At 36.8% G+C, this 23,992-nt stretch overlaps 1 protein-coding gene across 2 annotated transcripts in view; it reads right to left on the bottom strand.

Moving 5' to 3' along the window:
• LOC138692843 (discoidin domain-containing receptor 2-like) overlaps nt 1–23,992 on the bottom strand; it is a 1,078,796-nt gene that overhangs the window by 469,746 nt on the left and 585,058 nt on the right. For both annotated transcript variants that reach the window (XM_069816116.1, XM_069816115.1), the window contains exon 3: nt 292–397. In XM_069816116.1, coding sequence (XP_069672217.1) covers nt 292–361 — 70 coding nt within the window. In that variant the 5' untranslated portion in view covers nt 362–397. The remainder of the gene's footprint in view (nt 1–291; nt 398–23,992) is intronic.

Here is a 23,992-nt window from a genome sequence, read left to right as displayed (position 1 = left end):
CAAGAACGCTCTTAAGACTGAGCTACCCCAGGAACTATACACGACACCGTCACAATTTTTCCTGGGGTAGCTCAGTTGTGTTACTATAAGCTGAACATGGTTGTAAAATGAAATGGGAATATCGACACGGGCAACGTTGTCTGGGCACTGCATGGACGGCCAACACACAGAGAAAACGTGACCGCATGGTGCAGGCATAGGCTACTACTTCTGCGAGAGTCATCACTGGACTCTACTTTTTCAAGACGGAATTGAAAGAGTTATTACAGTGGACATGTACTGATTACTCACAGGTGTCCAGGGCATCCCCAGTGGCCATCCACAGGATGAACAGCGCCACCAACATCGCGTCCGTGTCCATGCTGCAGTCTGCTGGCCGCTGCTCACAACATGGCACCTGTGAACAAAGGGCACAGAATTAGAGAAGGATATAAACCACACCCTATACGTGTTAAGATCAATAAAACCAGGCGTTCACAAAGCTAGAATATTGTTAAAACATATTGTCGATGACCTGCCACGATGGATTGGCCTCAGCTGATCACAGAGCGATGGAATTTAATGACTACAGAGTGATAACCTGGCAGCACTAGCAGTAATAGTAGTAGTAGTAGTAGTAGTAGTAGTAGTAGTAGTAGTAGTAGTAGTAGTAGTAGTAGTAGTAGTAGTAGTAGTAGGGATAGGCGTAGTTGTAGCAAGAATGTTATACTTGTAGTATAACAGTACATTATGCGAGTTTCATAATTTTCATACGAGCGTCTCAATTACCATTATACGCAAGTTTCATACGACTTTTTATGCTCGACCATATTTTTAACTTGAAATTATTCATAAGTATTCATGTTATGCTTATGTAAGTGAGGAGCGCAACTGACCTGAATTGTGAGATGTGCGCAGACGCGAAAGTATTGATTTTTTTCCGAGGCACGAATGCCATTGACCTTGATATAATCTAGAGAGTAACATGAACATTAATCTTGATATAACCTGGAAATTGATTTAGACATTGAAAAACGAGATGACAAATTGAATTTATTTGAATATTATTTACAATTAACGCTAATTATTATAGTAACAGAACATAACCTTCTGCGACAGTATTGGATTTCCAGCCTCCGTGACTTTTCGCTAATTGTCTTTCGATTACATATCCGAGAATAATCGATACTTGCGGTTTTATAATAGTACAATGGTGATTTCTCATTGCCTGAACTGTAATGAATAGGTGTACTTTAATGAGGTGCATTAAAGGGCTACTACCAGTTGTATAATTACTATATTTCGGCATGGTCGAGCATAAAAGAATAAATGAGATTGTAGACACGTGCTTTCCTACAATTGAAACAAAATTGTATTGGAAAAGCCTGTGTCTTTAAACCCATAACATGCAGTTCACGTAAGGTGCAAAATATATAGCCTATGTACACAATAATTAAAGGTACATTACAGTCACAGGAGCACAGTAGCCTATGCATTATGTGGTCATTATCATAATTTAAAAATTACTTGACAACTTTAATTAGTTGCATTAAAACATCTGCATTAACACATAACAAGCAGTTACTACTTTAGGGAGACTCGTCAATAACCAGCTTAATAATTGATCATGAACAATTGCTTCATGTCTGGGATTTCAGCTGTAAAGATCCATTACAAATCCACCACGAGTTAGAAATGCGTCCTGCAAGCCACACGGCGTTGAATTAGATTCCTTGCCGAGTAGAGATGGCAGGACTGTGATTTGCTGTCCCGTATCGTGATGACCACACGACAGGGGATCAGCTGGTGAGTTGCTGAGAGCTCAAAATTTACGTAAGCCGTAATAGATCCACTATAATAAAAATAATAATAATAATAATAATAATAATAAATGCAGAATAAATATGGGAAATGCGTGTCATTATTCGGTTGAGAAGCTTCTGTCATCTAGTCTGTTGTCAAAAAATTTGAAAGTTAGAGTTTGTAAAACAGTTACAATTACCGGATGCTCTGTATGGTTGTGAAATTTGGACTGTCACGTTGAGAGAGGAACAGAGATTAATGGTGTTTAAGAATAAGGTGCTTAGGAAAATATTTGGGGCTAAGAGAGATGAAGTTACAGGAGAATGGACAAAGTTACACAACGCAGAACTGCACGCGTTGTATTCTTCACCTGACATAATTAGGAACATTAAATCCAGACGTTTGAGATGGACAGGGCATGTAACACGTATGGGCGAATCCAGAAATTCATATAGAGTGTTAGTTGGGAGACCGGAAGGAAAAAGACCTTTGGGGAGGCCGAGACGTAGATGGGGGGGATAATATTAAAATGGATTTGAGGGAGGTGGGATATGACGATAGAGACTGGATTAATCTTGCAGAGGATGGGGATCGATGGCGGGCTTATGTAAGGGCGGAAAAGCCATTTGTAAGTAAGTAAGTAAGTAATAGAATGATAGTAATGAAAACGAGGGAGATTTAGAAATCTGAACTATGGATATGATCACAAACGACATTTGTTGTCGAACTCGGGTCTCTGGCGCGGAATATGGACGCCGTACCTAAAGCTACTCCATTACATTTTCATCTCATGGCAGGAAGAAACCCCAAAGTAAGCTACCAGATCTGATCCCGGGCTAATAGCGCCTGCAAGTCATTTTCATTTTTGTTTGAAGCGACTGTTGGCAGGGTTATGAAATATTTAAGTCAAGTTCGTGAGATTAGTTTGCGCACGGAAAAGCAGAGCGGCAGAGTTGCTGCTCTACATCCTGAGAAGGGTAGCAATGGTAACTAACCATAGTAGTACAAGCTGTGGGGTGTGAGTACGTATGTAAGTAAAGGCTTGCATAATTCATAGCAGCGCCCGTTACCTTGGTGACCAGTACAGATCCGGCCGGCCACGCCATTCATCCGCACGGGCGCTCTGCGAAGCATGTGAATGTAGCGGAGGCCTGCAATGCTAGCAGCGAAAAAATATTACACACAATGTTGTATAAATACGACGATGAGCTGCACATGCGATTACATTCAAACAGAATCTAAAAAAAAAAAAAAGTATGCGATGAAAGCTCGCAGAAAACGAAAAATGAGATGGAATCTGAAATTATTTTTCAGAGCTAATATGAAGTAACTTAGAGCCGAAAGCATTTTGACACATTATTATAATTTAATTTGTATCATTTTATACCTATACATTGTAAATCGGAACTAGATCGTTACAGTGATGAAAATCTTCATACATCCTTCTCTTTGATCTTTCTCCTCTCGTCCTTCTTCCTCTGTTTTATTAGATTTCTTTCCGTCTTTTTATGTCCCTGCATATTTTCTTTCCTCTTCCGTATTTATTTCTTTCTTTGTGATATCCTTTCTTCTATCGTTTGTGTCAAAATTGCTCACATTTCATTTTATCCTACAGACAAATCACACTTCAAAAAAGTGGCATCAGAACAAATCCCAGTAACCATTAGAGTGTTTACTTTGTTCATTCGTTAGCTTATTTGTTCGTTTGTTTGTTTGTTTGTTCCTTCGTTTGTTCGTTCGTTTGTTTGTTTGTTCTTTTGTTCGTTCATTCGTTCATTCATTCATTTATTCATTTATTTATTCATTGATTTATTCATTCATTGATTCATTTATTTATTTATTTATTCAATCATTTATTTATTTACTTATTTAGCAATTCATTCATTTACTTATTTATTGGAAAATATGATCAATTAATTATGAATGTTCACAATGGCCAGGACACTTTGAGCAATCTTTTTTATTTTCAAATACAGTGCGTCCCAGCGAATGTTCCCGGTGTTTGTCGGTCGACCAGCGGCAGATCTCCCCTTTATCGCAGCTGTCTGTATCTTTAACCGTTTCGTGCACCATGATTAGAGGACTGTTTTTCCAAAACTCGCTCTCTGCAAAATTATAATTTTACAAGAGAGACAAATAACTGATTGGAAAATTGCAGGTAAAAATAATTTGCAAATTCTATGTTAAACACTTTATTTTTAGACAGCATTGGTACATATTATATGTACATATCAAAAGCAAAATATGTATCGTTTTCTTAAGTATATACCACACAAATGTTCATGAACTCCAATTTTCCCATTTCTGCAGAAAGTGAGTTTTGGAAAAAGTGTCTCAGAAAATCTTTCATATCAAAAGAATGTTTTGAACAGCGAGGAACAACCTAGAGAAGTCTGCAAAGAAAAACGGGCAATTTATCTGCCATGCTGCAGCGATTTGGGGACCAAATATAATATCAAGATATGGGACGTCATAGGAATTATGATTGGGGCTAGAGGCACAATCCCACGGGAGTCCTTAGAAGTCTTCCGAAAATTAAAAGTTCCTGACAGCACCCTGGACATGATATCCTCCGCTGCACTGAAGTCATCGATTAGCATAATTAATCATCACTTATATTCTCTATAAAATGTAATTTGTCTTGCAGCCTAAATTGTTTGTTGTGTTTCCAATAAATTTCTCAATGATAGCCTATCTAACTAGGGTTTATATTAAAGAAAAAATTGAATTAAATATAAATATTCATTTAGAATTGATTAGGAGGCCGATTATTTAACCCTAGTTGGGACGGCAATCAACTAACTAACTTAGAGTGTAATTCATTACCGATACAAAAGTTGCATTTCGATCTCTAATCTTATCAGACGCTGACCTTTTCTGTTTCACATTCAATTTCAGCACAAAAGTAATGGCGTAATTTAATACTTTCGCCACTGTCCTGCGCGAGTAATAGAAAATACAATTAATGTAGGATTAATCGTAATGTTGGTCTGAGGTTCGAATGAGTGTCCTCTGTGAATACGTGGTGACAATCCCACGTCACATGAATCCAAAACTTTGTTCATCCATCGCCAGTTCTGTAAAGGCGGAGTGACACAACTGTACGCATTCCTGTGATAATTTAAAATAAATTGAAACAGATATTAGCGAACAATAAAATTAAAACATTTTTTGTAATTATTCCGGAAACCGCAGAGCTGAAATCACGGCAGCCAGTCGAGCGTTGATGCAGTTTTAATCACAGGAGCAACTGGCTCGATAATTGCTGAATATTTAATCCAATTAAAGCGAACCAAACATTGCGAAGTTTCAGGTCTGATGTTTATACCCGTATCTGTGCTAGGGCAGCGTTTCTCTAAATTGGTCAGTTGAAAATGGAATTCCTTTGGGCTCTCAGTTAACTCCTGTAAACACAGTGTTCATAACTTTGTGTCGTACTGCAGCCGCATATTATTTCACTAATGAAAATCAAATCTGCGGATTGCTCTGTCTCTTGCCAAGCAGCACTGCAAACTAACGCAGTAAAAAGTCAGAAATACGCCTTCTCCCTCCTTTGTTTCACGCACTTACAAGGAGAGGACACACTCTGTAAATCACCGAATTAAATCAGATTATGTGACATGAAAGTACAAGACACACTGTTTAAAGTCACATCTGGTATGGGTGGCCAATGACCCCTCGTTTTGGAAATATTGGCTATTGTTTGTGACATACTTCCGTTAGGTGTCTAATAGGGAAGCGTCAGACTATGTAACAGCGTAGCTCGTATGGTTGGGTGCTAAGTGACAACCAGGCAACCCGAGTTCGAATCCTAACGCCTTTTCATTTTTTAAAGCTTGATATTATTATTATTATTATTATTATTATTATTATTATTATTATTATTATTATTATTATTCACTTTCAGTTGTCAGCCATGTTGAAATATGCGTGGTATGCATCAAAATTGATAAACGAACGAGAAGTGTTTGTGAATGTGAAGGAAATCTGTTTCGCAGCAGAAGTGCGGAAAAATGTGTGTGACTGTGGACAACCTTCTTTCATTTGCTGTGCATGGTGCAGGAAATATGTATGTTTTGTGTGTTTTTATGACATCGTAATGACTCGGGTACAAAATGAAATGGAATAGCTGCTACAGAAATAGAACAGACGCCAGTGACACATCTTACCTTCCTACGTGAGCAGTATTTCATTGTTTATCCTTTACAATACAATGTTAGTTAATTAGTAATTTGTTTAAAACAATATGAAGCATTCAATACATTGAGAAATATGATATAGGTATGTAAATAGATAACTGTGATCACAATATTAATCATTATTAAAAGAAAAAAAATATAGGACCAGTTAAGATTCGAACTCAGGTTGCCTGGATAACAATTCAGCATCCAACCATATGGGCTACGCCCTAACACAGTCTAACGCTTCCCTATTAGGCACCTAACGGAAGTATGTCACAAACAATAGCCAATATTTCCAAAACGAGGGGTCATTGGCCACCCATACCAGGTATGACTTTAAAGAGTACGTCTTGTACTTTCATCTCACATAATCTTATTTCATTCGGTGATATACAGAGCGTGTCCTCTCCTTGTTAGCCTGTGAAACTGTAAGGCAGAGGTGTCACGAAATCAGCACGGCAACTTATGATTTTGAAGTTACTGGATATCCCGCATCCTGTGCTGTAGAAGACGGCAGATAGCTGCACGACTACTGAGCGTAGAAAGTGTTACGGAAAGTAGCACGTTGTTGTACAAATGAGACTATGTATGAGATACGTCACGTACAATAATAATCATCAGCAATAAGTAAATTGCAATGCATTTACGCCTATATAACAACTTCTACAAACGACAAAGGGATAAAGCACAAACATTATTTCAAATTTGAAATATTTTTGATACATAATTATGACTCTGTGACTAGTTATTTATAAATTAACAGTACTTCACACTAATACAGTATATTATTCTAAGAAAAAACCAGTATGATTCTAAAGAAAAACAGTACGTATTGTACTTGAATTAATACTGTGTTACGAAACACTGGAAGAAAGGAACAACTACTGGTACGTAAATCTATACTAATAATAAATCTGTAGCCGAAATTTTTCTGGTAATTTAAGATTTTCCAAAAATAATTGGTCCTAACATATATAATTAACCACCCTGAAACCGAAAATCGCATTTTTGACATTTTTGTTTGTATGTCTGTCTGTATGTTGTTACCTTTTCACGCGATAATGGATGAACGGATTTCGATGAAAATTGGAATATAAATTAAGTTCGTTGTGACTTAGATTTTAGGCTATATGGCATTCAAAATACTTTATTTAAAACGGGGGTTGTAAGGGGGAACTGAATTAAATAAATCGAAATATCTCGCTTATTATTGATTTTTGTGAAAAATGTTACATAACAAAAATTTCTTTAAAAATGATTTCCCATAAGTTTTATTCATTACAAAATTTTGATAGGACTGATATTTAATGAGATAAATGAGTTTTAAAATTAAAATAACGCCATCTAAGACGGTGCAATGAATTAAGAACAAATGACTTCGTCTATAAGGGGCCTTGGACAACAACAATCGAAACAGGGGCCTTAGACATCAACAATCGAAAGCTATTAAACATAGCCTACACAGAATGTTTCTGTGTTTTTATGAAGTAATATCAGAAGCTAAATTAACCGATTTGTATAATTAATTATTATTTCACCATTGGAAAGTGTAGTTTCTCTAGATGGACATAATGCTATAATGTTATTACAGTAACGTCTGAGTAAATCGAGGACAGGTAAGATTAAAATAGCTTCTTATGCACAGAAAATTTGATAGGCTATTTTGTACATTCGTTTTCTGTATTTCTTAACATAATATTTATGTACACTCATTTTAACCTCAGAGAATTAACGAATAACGAGATTGTATTGATTTAGTATGCAGTAATAGTACGTTAGCTTAGCAATCCATTATTTTATAATTCAAATTTTAACTATGCTCAATTGAATCGTGTTAAAATACATAAAATATATATGCAATAAATGCAATGCAAAAAAAATTGGGTAATGAGCGAAGCAGATTTTCTTGCGCTCTTGTAAAAGTTGTTCCCTGGATCAAACGTCCTATTTTAATTAAGTAATTACTTTATATTTATTTTTAACAGGTGCAGCGGAGAGCACGGGTACGGCTAGTATATAATAATTATACAAACTGAAACACTTTAAATGTTTAATGTACCCTATTATTTTCTAAGCTTTCACGTCATTGCTCACTTAATGCAATTGCAATGTGTATAATGTCAAAACACATTTTATTAAATTACAAGAGTTCAGTTTTCTCACTGAAAGGACCTGCTGCAGACGTTAGACGTTAATTTTAGATACAAATTCTCTATATCAGCTGATATTACGTTAAGGGTTGTAATCCTTAAAACTGAACATAAATGATTGTCTCTCAGTCGGCTCCTTAGCCCAGATTTGTTAAGTTTGACGAAAGAAAACACTGCTTACATCTATACCCCTACGTACTGTCGAACATTCATATCATTTCTGAAACACAATTTTTATTTTATTATTTAAACTAAAAAGTAAAATTGAAGTAACTGAGGATATTGCGAGGACTTGAATGCTCTTTACTCTTTGCCATGAGATCGGGTGATGCACTGTATTAAATTTGTACTATTACGTCCAGAATATGACTGCAGGTCGGCGGGGGGGGGGGAGTAGCAGAGAAGGGAGGAACGAAATTTGAGCACAGCTCGTAATAGAACAAAATGGCATCGCTGCTGTAAGGTCTCTATTAGTTCCTTCATTATTATTATTATTATTATTATTATTATTATTATTATTATTACCGTCATCCAATTTTGGAGCAACAGTAACAAATATAAACAGTGGCGGTGCGTCAATAAGAGCACAAGAGCACGTGAACACCTTGTTTCCATTAATGCACGACTAGTTTTATTATTTAATACCGTATTGACGTAGTGCGAATGTATATCAGAATCGAGTATTTTAAATTTCCCGCATCTTGCATAAACTTCTTATGTAAACTTGGCAACATCCGTTCACGTACAAGCAGTGCTCTTTTCAAGAAGGTTACAGGAATTTCACGCATGCGCGGGAGAAAATTGTCTTTCGCTGGCCGCTTATGACTCGTCAAGAGCACAAAGCGTTAAGTGAACAGTGAATCTATCACACAGATGTCACATGCATGGATGCTGTCGTTCACGTGCTATATTTCGACAAGGAAATTTAATAGTCTGTATTCTAGCCTATAGGTGTCAGCATCTCACTGTCGGAATGTTTACTTTATGTGTGTACAGTGCTGCTACGAGAGTGTAGTTTGTGAATTACTATACTTCAGTGTCGGCATAATAGCATAGTTTGGCTTTCAAATACGTGTTGGCTGAATGTGGTGGTGGAATGAATTTAAGTATCTGTATGGTAGTGTATAATATTTGCTGGCATGTATTTATAGTGATCAATCTATGCGAATGGGATTACAGTACTGGTATAGGCTATAGTGTATCAGTGTGTTGTGAATAAAAATATATTACTGAATACACGCATTTGTAAATAACAGCACTGTGGTATGTATTAATTTTTAACAAACGTAAACAATGAACTCTATTCAAGTAATTTGGAACAGTAAAGAACTCAGTAAATTGGCTTAGAAGGAAAAATTGGAAATAAAAAGACTGGGTTCCATTATTATTATTATTATTATTATTATTATTATTATTATTATTATTATTATTATTATATGTTATTTTGAATTTATATGCGGTTTTTTCGATAGTGAAACATTGGAATCATGGCATTTTATATTAGGCTAAAAGTACGATTTCAAATTCTCTTCGATTTCGGAACACAAAATTGTGAACACATATAATATTTTATCACGAGCCGCCACTGAATATAAATGATACTCGGAAGGAAATTAAACACAGAATTGATATGGGAAATGTCTGTTATTATTCGGTTGAGAAGCTTTTATCATCCAGTCTGCTGTCAAAAAATCTGAAAGTTAGAATTTATAAAACAGTTATATTACCGGTTGTTCTTTATGGTTATGAAAGTTGGACTCTCACTTTGAGAGAGGAACATATGTTAAGGGTGTTTGAGAATAAGATCCTTAGGAAAATATTTGGGGCTAAGAGTGATGAAGTTACAGGAGAATGGAGAAAGTTACACAACACAGAACTGCACGCATTGTATTCTTCACCTGACATAATTAGGAACATTAAATCCAAACGTTTGAGATGGACAGGGCATGTAGCACGTATGGGCGAATCCAGAAATGCATATAGAGTGTTAGTTGGGAGGTCGGAAGGAAAAAGACCTTTAGGGATGCCGAGATGTAGATGGGAAGATAATATTAAAATAGATTTGAGGGAGGTGGGATATGATGATAGAGAATGGATTAATCTTGCTCAGGATAGGGACCAATGGCGGGCTTATATGAGGGCGGCAATTAACCTCCGGGTTCCTTAAAGGCAGTAAGTAAGTAAGTAAGTATTATTACCGTCATATTCTGAAGGGAAAAAGATAACATTTTGGCAACTTTTACGCTTACCCCCAGTTTAGCACGTTCCCAGTTCACATCAGCTGACTACACTAAATTTCGCTGAGTATCCAGATTTTTAGCAGACAATCACATCGGAAAATGCTATGACTACTGCAGTAGAGACCGAAATGAATAATTTGTATACCTAACATGTAGAAACGGGAGGAGTCCGAGAAAGCACCAATAAAGGCGGACAGAATCCATTCCGAAATAGATGTTGCAGTAAAGTATCAGATGATAACAACGAAGCTTTTATTTTTTTCCATCCATTTAAAAGTTATTAAGACTCAAGCAAAGACGGCCGCATTGCAAGGATTGGTCTTCTTTTTGGAAAGCAGTAAAAAGCCTCACATATGTTAAGAATTTTAATTTCGGAGCGTATAAGACAATTTGATTTTGAACTGTATCCAAGGCGTGTTTTCTCCCCGACACCTCCGTGTAGTTGATGTCGTATGCCAGGCACGAAGTCAAAATGTCTTAATTTACTTCGCTGCTCTGTAATCACGTCGTTCGCTGGCAGTCCGATGATATATGGTGTGCACCAAGTCCAGACTCCTCGAGGTGTGTTTGTAGTGCTCGCAAATTGCCAACGGCAGGTGCGCTTCTGAGGTTAATAGACGCTTTGATCAGCTTATTACCCACTGAAAAAAAAACATTAATAAAAATAGTAAACACTACAGCGAGCGGCTGAGTCAAATTAGCGCGAGTGTGAACAGCACTGACTACAGGGTGTCGCGCTTCAAACCAAACGAAATTTATTTAATTCATATAGCTAATACTTCATTACTTAGACTTTTAATAGGCAGACTAACGACGTTGCATCAACTGCACAGTTATTTAGAGAGAACGGAGTTTTGTGATGATTAAATTATTTTTAACGACATGAGTATGAGAAATGGCCATGGAATTACCACATATTTTACGAGCAAATGCTGGGTAACTTTCGGTGCTGGACCCCGGACTCATTTCACCGGCATTATCACCTTCATTTCATTCAGACGCTAAATAACCTAGATGTTGATACAGCGTCGTAAAATAACCCAATAAAATAAAAAAAAAATAAAAATTACCACATAATTGCCTTGCGGTTAGGAAAAGGAGCAGTTTCGGTGGGGGTCTGAGCATAGCCCGTTCGCTATTCTATTAGTTAGGCGCAATGCTGCAGAACTTCGGATAAGTTCAGACAAAAATAATTAAATATCATAAAAGTTATATGACATTTAATAGTACATTATGCAACGAGCCTATAATGGTAGTAATTAAGACGCGAGTATGTTTATGAAACTCGCTTGCGCTCGTTTCATAATTTTCATATGAGCGTCTTAATTACCATTATAGGCAAGTTTCATACGACTTTTTATGCTCGACCATATTTCTAACTTGAAATTATTCATAAGTATTCATGTTATTCTATCTGACTGAGGAGCGGAACTGACCTTGTGTAATACCTTGTAAATTGTGAGATGTGCGCAGATGCGAGAGTATTGATTTTTTCCGAGAAACAAATGTCGATATTGACCTTGATATAATCTAGAGAGTAAAATAAACATTAATCTTGATATAACCTTCAAATTGAATTAGACATTGAAAAATGAGATGACAAATTGAATTTATTTGAATATTATTTACAATTAACGCTAATTATTATAGTAACAGAACTAGTTGTCTTTCGATTGCATATCCGAGAATGATCGATACTTGCGCTTTCATATTCCTACAATGGTATTTTCTGATTGGTGGAACACCTGAACTTTAATTAATAGGTGTACTTTAATGAGGTCCATTAAAGGCCTGCTACTAGGTGTATAATAACTACATTTCGGCATGGTCGAGCATAAAAGAACATATAAAATCAGCCCTATTTAAAGTATGAAATAGTTATGAATTTTCAAGATTAAAGCCCCTCCGGCTTTAATAAGCGGACTGCAGATGACAGGTGGAGTGTAGCTCCCTTGGATAGATGGCGCCTTGGTGAGTCGTGGGATAGATAGCGACATGTTCTTCTGGTTGAGGCTGCATTAGATTCAGGCACATGAAATGCGAACAGATGCCATCGATCTGAGGAGGCTGCAGAATAACATCACAGGCAGGCGGTGGATCAGGTCTCCAGTCAGAACTGGATGCTGTGGCTGAATCGATACTCTGGCACCAAGCAGTGAATCATGCGCTTGAAAGAAGCGATCCTAAGGACTTCAACAATCATTCCAGCATAGGCCTAAGGAAGTTTACAATAAGCCTAAGGCTGCGGTGCTTGCCTGCGGGCCCTCCCCCGAAAGGGAGAAAAAAAACACAGTCCCATCGAAAGGAAGAATTCTGTATATCACTCCAGCTCTTCTTCTTGTTCTTATTCTTCTTCTTCTTCTTCTTCTCCTCCTTCTTCTCCTCCTGTTCCCCTTCATCGCCATTTTGAGTGGTTTGAGAACTACAGCCGCTTCTGTCTCTTTTCCGTCAATAAAAAAAGATGCCGCATTTGACATAATATTAATTTAGTCATATTTAAATGTTTTATTTATTATCTTTCCTGTTCTTAATTTCAATTTTTTTTCGTTTCCTATGTCTCTCGTTTGTGATCTTTCCTATTCTATTCTCTCATTTCAATTTTGTTTTCATCTTGTGTGTTAGTTATGCTTTGTCCAATGAGGCAATCCCGTTATAGGGAAAGCTGAAAGTCTGTCTTTCTGAATAACCTGCTGCAGTTAAAATGTTTAATCGTATCTTTTATCTTGCACGTGTTCCTGCCGCGAAGGCTTTCACAGTGTAAAACTCCTTCTGTTCGACTGCCCCAATTTTAAATCAACAGATATGAACTAAAACACATCTTGTGGAGTACAGCACTCTGCTATGTACGAGTAAAGTGTTCCAGAAATCCTACTGATACAGAGAATTTACAAATGTGTTGAACTGTAATCTTAGAAGACTGCAGAAAATCAATAGGGACCGGATTTTTATGTAATTACATATTATATTACTTTCAACCTAACCGTAGTAATTACCATTAATATATGAACATTTGATACTACATATTTTACATATTTACCCCACATTACATATTATGGCTTGGTATTACATAAATCTACATATTTTGGGGTTTTATTCATTTTTACTTGTTTAAAAGAAAAAATAAAACTTATGCTGGGGAAGTTTACAATTTGAAATACACAGCTTTAAAAAGCCTTTTTACCTACCCGAGGAAGGATATATTTCGGGACGAAACATAACATCTTAGTTCCAGGAAGTAAAAGAGGCACTCATCCCATACCGCCCACTGAGTGAACAAAAGGCAACCTTCCACTGTAAATATGAGTGAACAAAAGGCAACCTTTCTCATACAACTACTTTGTATTGTAAAAATCAAGACCGAGTAAATGACGCTATAGATAAATTGAACGAAGACATTGACTCGATTGTGACATGGACAAAGAAACTCCGTCTTAAAATCAATCCTGGAAAGACACAAGCAATTATATTAGGACATAAATGGCAAACCGACGCTGTAAAACACCTCGACATTTCCCCTGTTAAAGTAAGTACAGTGCATATCCCTTTCAGTTCTTCAGTAAAAAATCTTGGCATTCACATGGATAATAATGTCAACTGGGACATGCAAATCACAGAAACCTGCAGAAAAGTATATTCTATTATCCATGTGCTAAAAAGGATAAATGTTCATCTTCCCTCTTGCTTAAAAAAGTCCCTTGTGCAGACATTTGCATTTCCCTATTTCGACTATGCGGACATTTTACTGACTGACCTCTCCAGCGACAACAAAATGAAACTTCAACGTGCTCATGATTTGTGTGTACGTTTTGTAAGCAATGTTCGTAAATATGATCATATTACCCCATCCCTGGAAGCAATAGGTTGGCTCAAACTAGATAAGAAATTAAATTTACATTCACTTCCCTTTTCTCTTCGAAATCTTGAACTCTTCTATTCCTTCGTACCTGTCGTCTCGCTTCACTTACCTTTCTTCCCACCATAATCTGAACACACGCTCTCGTCATGAAACAATACTAACAATACCATCCCATCGCACCTCCTCATACTCATCTTCTTTCACAATAGCCCTGCCAAGACTCTGGAATTCGCTACCTGCTAGCATCAGGGATTGTCGAAATAAAATTGAATTCAAACGAAAACTTACTAGGCACTTGGTCAGTAATTGATTACTTGTAAATAGTTTCTTTAATCTATCACAAAATATTTCAATATTCAGTAATTTCATCACTATACAATTTTGTTATTCTAGATTTAATTTGTAATTCAGTAAATATAAAATATTCTTTGTTTCTCTATGATAAATTATCTAGCTTTAATTATTCAGGTAATCTTTTTGTACTTTGATTTTATTGTAATTGTAAATTTAATACTAATTGTAATATTATTTGTAATTGTAATTGTAAATTTAATACTAACTTAATTGTAATTTTATTGTTGATATTGTAGTTGGAACCTCCTGGTAGAGGGACAGAGAAGGCCTGACGGCCTTATCTCTACCAGGTTAAATAAATAAATACTAAATACTAAGAAGGGAATAATCTCATACGCATAAGCGTAGTAGTAGGGTCTAAAGACCTTACAAAGTCACAAGAAACAATAAACATCACGGTAAAATGGTGCAGCAGAAACAAATTTGATATAAATGTGACCAAGACAGAAATGATGATACTCAGAAACGGCGGAAGAGCACCAGAAACAGTAGAAATCGTCATGAAGAACAGAAAATTAAAAATTGTACCAGACTACAAATATCTAGGCTTAACAATACAAACCAGCGCAGATATTGATATTAAATATTTTCATGATTTTACATATTTTGGTACATATTCAGCTTATTTGTCTTACATAAATATGTACATATTTTACACCTTGATAGGTTATTACATAAAAATTTGGTCCCTAGTAATCACTAATCAATATTTATTATTTATTCTGACAAAGTTAAGGTTGTAAGCCCTTCTCTTCCACACTAACAGAAGTAATAGATAAGACGTATGTATATAGGCCTAAATAATAATGGTAAAAGATAAAGGTATCCCCGTAACATGCCATGAAAGCATTTGGGGGGCATGGAGGTAGAGCCCCATGCTTTCCATGACCTCGGCACTAGAATGAGGTGGTGTGGTCGGCACCACGCTCTGGCCGCCTTTTACCCCCGGGAAAGACCCAGTACTCAATTTTATAGGAGGCTGAGTGAACCTCGGGGCCGTTCTGAAAGTTTGGCAACGAGAAAAAATCCTGTCACCACCTGGATTCGAACCCCGGACCTTCCAGTCCGTAGCCAGCTGCTCTACCAACCTAAATAATAATAGTAATAATAATATTAAATTTTCGTTTGATATTGCCTAAAAGGCTTCATTATATCTACAAATCAGCGAAAATAACACTGAGACACTTGATCACATAATAAGATAACTAAATTACGTTGTAACATAGCATGCGGTCATTACCGGCAATAACTTGGTTATAGGCAGTTCTGATGCCTTCGCAGCTGTAATTTCTCCGCCAGACGTCCACCGTCTGTGTCAGTAATTAGAATATCAGCTTGCAGTGCTTAAGCTAGCGCCCTGTAATTACTGGTGGAGAAGTCCGCCCTCCAAGAGAAGACAGTGAAATCTTTCCTCCCTTCAGGGATGTCTGAGCCTTGACAACTCTTCGGCTCGGACGGACACTCCCGAAGGACCGCAGACTCTGAGTTCCGTGTAATCTCATTTCACACCTACAGTCCTTCCCTCACTACTGTCCGTCGCGCGGTATTATTTGCGAGTGAGACGTCTTAATGCAGACACTGGCCAAGCACAAAAACTCGATTTCGTGAAGATGACACATAGGCTGCTGTGGCAACCAGCACCTCTTCGTCATGGGACCAATTATATTCTTCTCTGTAGTTAGATTTCTTCGACTATTATTTGAAATATACGCATAAATTATGTAATTCAAGTAATGAAATATTCATTTTCTGCATTACAGGTAAGTAAATATAAGAACGTACAATTTCGTAATTAAATTGTTTCAGTATATATTATTATTATTATCATTACCAATTTTGTACAACTTTACATTAAACAGCTATTCATATATTGTAGCGGCTTCCACTGTTACAACTGGGAATACAAAAACAAGGAACGAATGAACGAAACAAATTACGAACGAAGCAAACAACCACCGAACAAAAGGAACGAATAATGAATGAACGAAACAACATGACTACGAACGAACGAAACAAACAACGAACAAGGAACGGAAAAAGCGAACTATTAACAAATGAGACAAACAACAAAATAAACAAAAAAGGAATTAAAAAGGAAACAACGAACAAATAAACCAACGAACGAAAGAAACAAACAATGAACGAATGCAACAAACAACGAACGAATGAAACAATGAACGAAAGCAACAAACAACGAACGAATGAAACAATGAACGAAAGCAACAAACAAAAGAATGATACAAACAATGAATGAATAAACAAACAATTAACGAATGAAACAAACAACGAACGAAAAAAGCAACAAAGGAAAGAAACAAACAACGAACCAACGAAACAAACAACGAACGAACGAATCAAACAACGAACGAAACAAGCAACAAAGGAAAGAAACAAATAACGAACGAACGAAACAAACAACGAACGAACGAAACAATCAACGAACGAACGAAACAAACAACGAACGAACGAAACAAACAACGAACGAACGAAACAAACAACGAACGAACGAAACAAACAACGAACGAACGAAACAAACAACGAACGAACGAAACAAACAACGAACTAACGAAACAAACAACGAACGAACGAAACAAGCAACAAAGGAAAGAAACAAATAACGAACGAAACAAGCAACAAAGGAAAGAAACAAAGAACGAACGAACGAAACAAACAACGAACGAACGAAACAATCAACGAACGAACGAACGAAACAAACAACGAACGAACGAAACAAACAACGAAGGAACGAAACAAACAACGAACGAACGAAACAAACAACGAACGAACGAAACAATCAACGAACGAACGAAACAAACAACGAACGAACGAAACAAACAACGAACGAACGAAACAAACAACGAACTAACGAAACAAACAACGAACTAACGAAACAAACAACGAACTAACGAAACAAACAACGAACGAACGAAACAAACAACGAACGAACGAAACAAACAACGAACGAACGAAACAAACAACGAACGAACGAAACAAACAACGAACTAACGAAACAAACAACGAACTAACGAAACAAACAACGAACTAACGAAACAAACAACGAATTAACGAAACAAACAACGAACTAACGAAACAAACAACGAACGAACGAAACAAACAACGAACGAACGAAATAATCAACGAACGAACGAAACAAACAACGAACGAACGAAACAAACAACGAACGAACGAAACAAACAACGAACTAACGAAACAAACAACGAACGAACGAAACAAACAACGAACGAACGAAACAAACAACGAACTAACGAAACAAACAACGAACGAACGAAACAATCAACGAACGAACGAAACAAACAACGAACGAACGAAACAAACAACGAACGAACGAAACAAACAACGAACGAACGAAACAAACAACGAACAAACGAAACAAACAACGAACGAACGAAACAAACAACGAACGAACGAAACAAACAACGAACGAACGAAACAAACAACGAACGAATAAAACAAACAACGAAAGAACGAAATAAAAAGGAATGAAAAAAGAAACAATGAACGAACAAACCAACGAGCGAAACAAACAATGAACGAACGAAGCAATTAATGAACGAACGAAACAAACTATGAACGAACGAACGAAACAGCGAATAAATTAAACAAAGAATGAATGCTCATCAACAAACGTGTAGACAAAGCGATAAGGTACGATGCAGTAAAGTGCATTAATACAAATTTATTTTAATTATTTCAGTAAAGTCAGATGTTTCATTACCGTAACCGGTAATATAATGCATGTTTCCTATACAGTATAACTAACAGCTTAAACCTATATATCCAATAAAAATATAAATAATGTGTTCGGCTTACGGGGAAAAATATTTCTGCAGATTTAGTTCACAAAACACGGATCACACGAACAGCAAGGCTATTGCCGCAGCAGCCCTAGTCACAGTCTGGGTAGGCCTTACCCAGGGTAAATAAATCCCTTGAATGCAGTGATTGGCAGGAATCGCATCCGCTCCGCGAACTATAGCCCAGAACACAATGCAAGTCCCTTTATCAACAGAGCCACTGAAGTCGGCTACTAACCCCCTGGCATGTAAATTATATGTGACTGGAAGCCACAGCAAATCCAATAACGTCCTCAAAAAACGCGGTCGAGTATAAGGTAAGGGAAGGAAAAAGTCTATATTAAGTTTGCGAAAGAGGAGGCTGGACTAGCTAGAACGCTGTCAGTGGCGGCATGACATCTCTGCTTCATATATTTTCTCTCCTCGGATTCTTTTATGAAGTACGCATCTTGCCTGTCAAATATATATATTTTTATATCGCTTCTGGCTTTGAAAGGAAAAGGGCAATTCGTATTTATTAAACTTCTCAGCGTGTCAATAGGCCTATGCGTCCCTTCATAGCAAGACTGTCTCAATATTGACAGGTATCAAGCTGTGGGTTCGATTACAGATTGCATGGGAAGTGTACAATATCACGAAGGAACACAATTCTGTCAAATATCTGGCATTTGTTACTACCGCAGAATATTGCGCACTTTTGTGTGATTCATGAGGAGCAACATAAATTATAAGAACACATAAATTTTGATATATTTAAGAATAAAATTAATAAAATTCATTAATATTCATGTCCTTTTTCGTCTTATTTTTATTGTCAATATATAGGTATTTAGTCACCCAAGCTTATATTATGTTAGTTTTTTTTTATTTCATTCTCTGGTTTTTATCTTAGATAATTTCTGTTTTGTAATTTATTATTCAATTACATTTTGTAAGTTTATTATTTATTCTACATAGGACAGACAGGCAGATCCTTTCAAACACGTATCAAAGAACACATCACAGTCATAACAAAATTACAAAACACCTCCACATATGCAGAACACATCACAAATGCTAACCACACCCACAGAGACATCAACACAGACATGGAAATACTGCACATCCGACCAAAAAGCCAGAAACTAAACACACTAGAACAATATGAAATATACAGACACACGAAAACACACTCCAACGAAATTCTCAACACACAACTCAACTTCAAAACACACACACTCTTTGACTCTACACTATACCACAGGAACACACCCTCACAGGAAACAGAACAAGTGGCGCCAAGACCAACAACGACCAGTTCTGAAGATGACCCATAAATAGGTTGAAACATGTAAATGAGGTACGTTGAAATTTAACACAGGAAAGTCTTACCATACATATTCCGAAGTGATTCAGTGTTAAAAGTTGTGTAATCAAGATGTACAATTTTATTGAATTTTTGTTATAGGCCTAATGTATTGTATTATATTTTGGTATCCTCTGATTGAGGTTCTGGCTGATAAGTTAGATAGGCCTACATTATACATCTCATTCGATGCTATGTATCAGAGAAAGAACAATTGTTGCATACACCTTAAGACTGATTAGTGAACTATGTTACTAGTCAGCGATTTATGTAATGGAAGTGGAAATGAACTCGTCAACCTACCCATTATCTCCTGACTTAGTTGATCCATGAGTGATGTCTTATTGGTGCCAGTTATTAAGTCCCAACCAGTGTTCGGACTGCTGACTAAACAAACATACATGTTTTCTAGTCTTCTTCTTCTACAACTTCGTCGAAGTTTTGACCTTCTCAATTAATTTACACCATTCTTTTCTGTTATGAACAAGGTTTGGCCAGTTCTTTATATTCAGTGTTTTTAAACCGTTGGTTATGTTTTCCTTCCATCTACTTTTTGGTCTTCCTTTTGCTCTTTTACTGATGGGGTTCCATTTATATATTTTCTTAACTGTTTTACCTTCGTCCATACGATTGATATGGTCAAACCATGTCATCCTTTGCGCTTTGATATAATTTACTATGTGTTGGTTTGTATTAAAATGTATAACTCTTTATTATTTCTAATTCCCTACTCATCGTTTGCATCTTTTATTGGGCCAAATATCCATCTTAGTATTTTTCTTTCAAAAACCAGGAGCTTTTGCTTAGAGAATTCAGTTAGGGTCCAGGTTTCACTTGCATATGTTACAATTGGTCTTATTACTGTTGATTTTGCTTGTTTGGATGCGTATTTGCTTTTGAATACGTTGAGATTTGCAAAGTATGCTTTATTTTCCAGAACAATTCTATTGTTTATCATGTTTTCTAGTACAATATTGTTATTGTTACTTATAGGAACCGCCCGAACACGAGCTTGCTACGCTACGTCAATAATATGTACTTATTATGTATTCTATGTAGCAATAAATACTAAATATTAAATGCCCCACTACACGTAGGTATTCATTTTTTTTGTGAGTCATCTTTGTTTTCTAGTTATATGTACAGTATATGCTACTTTGTTTAGAAACATATTATCTAGAGTTCCAGAAAGAGAGAATATCAAACAAAACTTTTTTTGCATATTCGTATAGCAACTATTTTGTGGCGATTAATGTCTTAGGACCAGATTAGTGGTTTTGGTGAACTGTATGCTAATGACAGCTGGTTTGTGGTCTCCTGTCCCGATTTCAGACGTAGCTAATGGCTCCGGGTCGATGGAAATAGGTTAACGATTGGCCGTACATCACAGAATCGCCTAATAATGGTGGTTAACCTCACGCAAAGAGGAAACGTCAGACCAGGGCCTTCATTACTCATTACATGGGGCCGTTATATATGCCTCACGTCGGTAAGCTATAAGGTGGCGAAGGCTACGAATTACAACGGCCATGTAAGTCTACAAGAATCAACTTCATTTTATTCAAAAAATTGTCCATCATACATAAAATATCAGTCAAAAGAATGCGGAAATACTTTGAAGTCGCGAAGCTTGGGTTCACATTGCAATACTAACTGAAGGAGTTCGACGGGTATATACAGGGTGTTCAAGAAGTGTCACATATTTTTTACAGGAGATAGCATAGGTCGGAACTAGAAGAAAGTTCCCATAAAAATCTGTCCGGATACAAATATCTATTGACTTATGGGTCATGCTGTAATGTGGCCTATGATCATCATTCGTTTAAAAAAACACAACACAATTATGCATCTTTTGAGAGTGGATAGCATCCCTCAACAGAAGTAAACAGAGAATGTAGCAGTAAACAAAAGTTCAGAATACTACGGAGTCTATCATTTTACTTGTGTTAGAAAGTGCGTACAGTATTCAGCGGCGTGGGCTGTCTTTCTGTTTATGCACGACGGGGTACCACCCAATTTTCTACGCCTCGTGAGACAATACTTAACCCGGAGGTTTAATGGACGATGGATTGGTCGAGGAGGTCCAACAGCATGGCCTCCCCGATCACCTCACCTAAATCTTTTGGAAAGACATTGTTGTATGCCACACTCATCGACAACGTACAAACGTTACAGGAGCGTGTATCAATTGCATGTGAGCAAATCCGACAATAGCAGGTGTGGTCGCAAGAGATCGTGAGAAGGGCTGGAGCATGTGTAACAATGCGTGGTAACCACATAGAGCACCTTCTGTAGTGTCTACGTAACAGACAGGTGGGTATCGTAGGCCACAATACAGCATGGCCCATATCTCAACAGATATTTGTTTCCGGACACATGTTTATAGGAACTTTTTTTCTAGTTTCGACCAATACTACAAATCACCTGTAAAAATATGCAACTTTTTAAACACCCTGTATATTTTTTTTTCTTAGGGGTAACGCGCAGATATAGTGAATCAATATTCGTACGTTGAATTCGAAGCCATAACTCTTCTTTATACCACAACCAAATCACTATGTTGCACTTCGAGCAAAGAAAACTTTTATGTGATCTTGCTTTTGTTCCTTCCGGAGTCAGTACGCGATATTCCGCATATCGTGACCCATCTTTGTGACGTATAATATGGCATATTTATTTTAAAAATATGAGAAAGTGCATAACCAAATAACTTCAGTAAGCAAACAATTCAGTATTCGCATTTAGCTAAGGTCGAATTATCTTTTCTAAAAAGGTATACACGGTTCGCACCGTAAAGGAAAGTTTAAGTACAAAAACTAGTTGTCAATACGAACTATAGGGACCAAATTGCATGTGTCACTAGTCGAATGAATTTAGCTTGAGACAAACATGTGTTTCCTTCACCTCATGTCGCCAAGAAATTTTATAACTCTTGACTTGTCCCATATTTTAAAGCTTCATTGCTGATGTAAGACCTATGGAATACAACAAATGAAACTAAAACATCGCATATAGAACAAACAACACTCTGCAAAAACATCTCAACACACAAACAACACAAACAAACAAATACAACCACACAGGCGTATACAAACTCAAATGTAGCACCTGCAACAACTTCTACATAGGACAGACAGGCAGATCATTTCAAACACGTTACAAAGAAAATATCACACCCATAACAAAATTACAAAATACCTCCACATATGCAGAACACATCACAAATGCCAACCACACCTACAGAGACATCAACACAGACATGGAAATGCTGCACATCCAACCAAAAAGCCAGAAACTCAACACACTAGAACAATATGAAATATACAGACACACGAAAACACACCCCAACGATATTCTCAACACACAACTCAATTTCAAAACACATACACTCTTTGACTCTACACTTCGAACACACCCACACAGGAAACAAGAGGCGCCAAGACCAACAACGACCAGTTCCGAAGATGACCGAAAATAGGTCGAAATATGTTAACAAGGTACGTTAATAATATTTAACACAAGAAAGTTCTTACCATACATATTCCGAAGTGATACAGTGTTAAAAGTTGTGTAATCAAGATGTATAAAATGAAATTAAATGAAAAAAAAAATGTTTTTGTCCCTAAGAACTAAGCAAGATGAATGCACTGTTCGGACGAGAGCCATCACAAAACAAGAACAATTCTCTTTCAGACAGAAAACAATATAAACATTACCATTACATGATGCACACTGACAGACTCTGTGAACCAGCGGGTAAGCAAGTTTAACCTCTGCCACTTCACCTGCTAACAATGTAGAAACGTATATCTTTCATGTTCGTGTATTTCACCTTGACGTGGTGCAAGAGCTTAGTACCCCAATAACTCGGATGATCTTACTGGAGAAGTCTAGTTCATCTAGCTTGTCAGGGGATAAGATAAGAGGGACAGCCAAGAGAAACCCAAAACGTGGGGAGCGATTCGTCAGCCGCACTTCTAAGGGATGGCAACCCGAAGAAATTACCAAGCAGGCCAGGATCCTGGCTTTCCCGGCGTAGGTCCCGAAAATCAACCTAGATGGATAATTATTACCGATATTCCCCAAAGACAAAGATCAACAGATGACAACAAAGTATAAACTTAAAGGAATTGGATGAAATTCTTAAAATTGGAGCCTGGAGTGTTAGAAGTCTATAATATAAGCAAGCAACAGTAGATTAGGAACTTATCAAGTGCAAAATAAATGTCGATACTCTTTCAGAAACGAGGAATAAGCGTAAACTAAAAG

Source organism: Periplaneta americana, chromosome 17, assembly GCF_040183065.1.
Source record: "Periplaneta americana isolate PAMFEO1 chromosome 17, P.americana_PAMFEO1_priV1, whole genome shotgun sequence".
In the NCBI taxonomy this organism is placed as follows: Eukaryota; Metazoa; Arthropoda; class Insecta; order Blattodea; family Blattidae; genus Periplaneta; species Periplaneta americana.
This window is presented reverse-complemented; position numbering and strand designations above follow the sequence as displayed.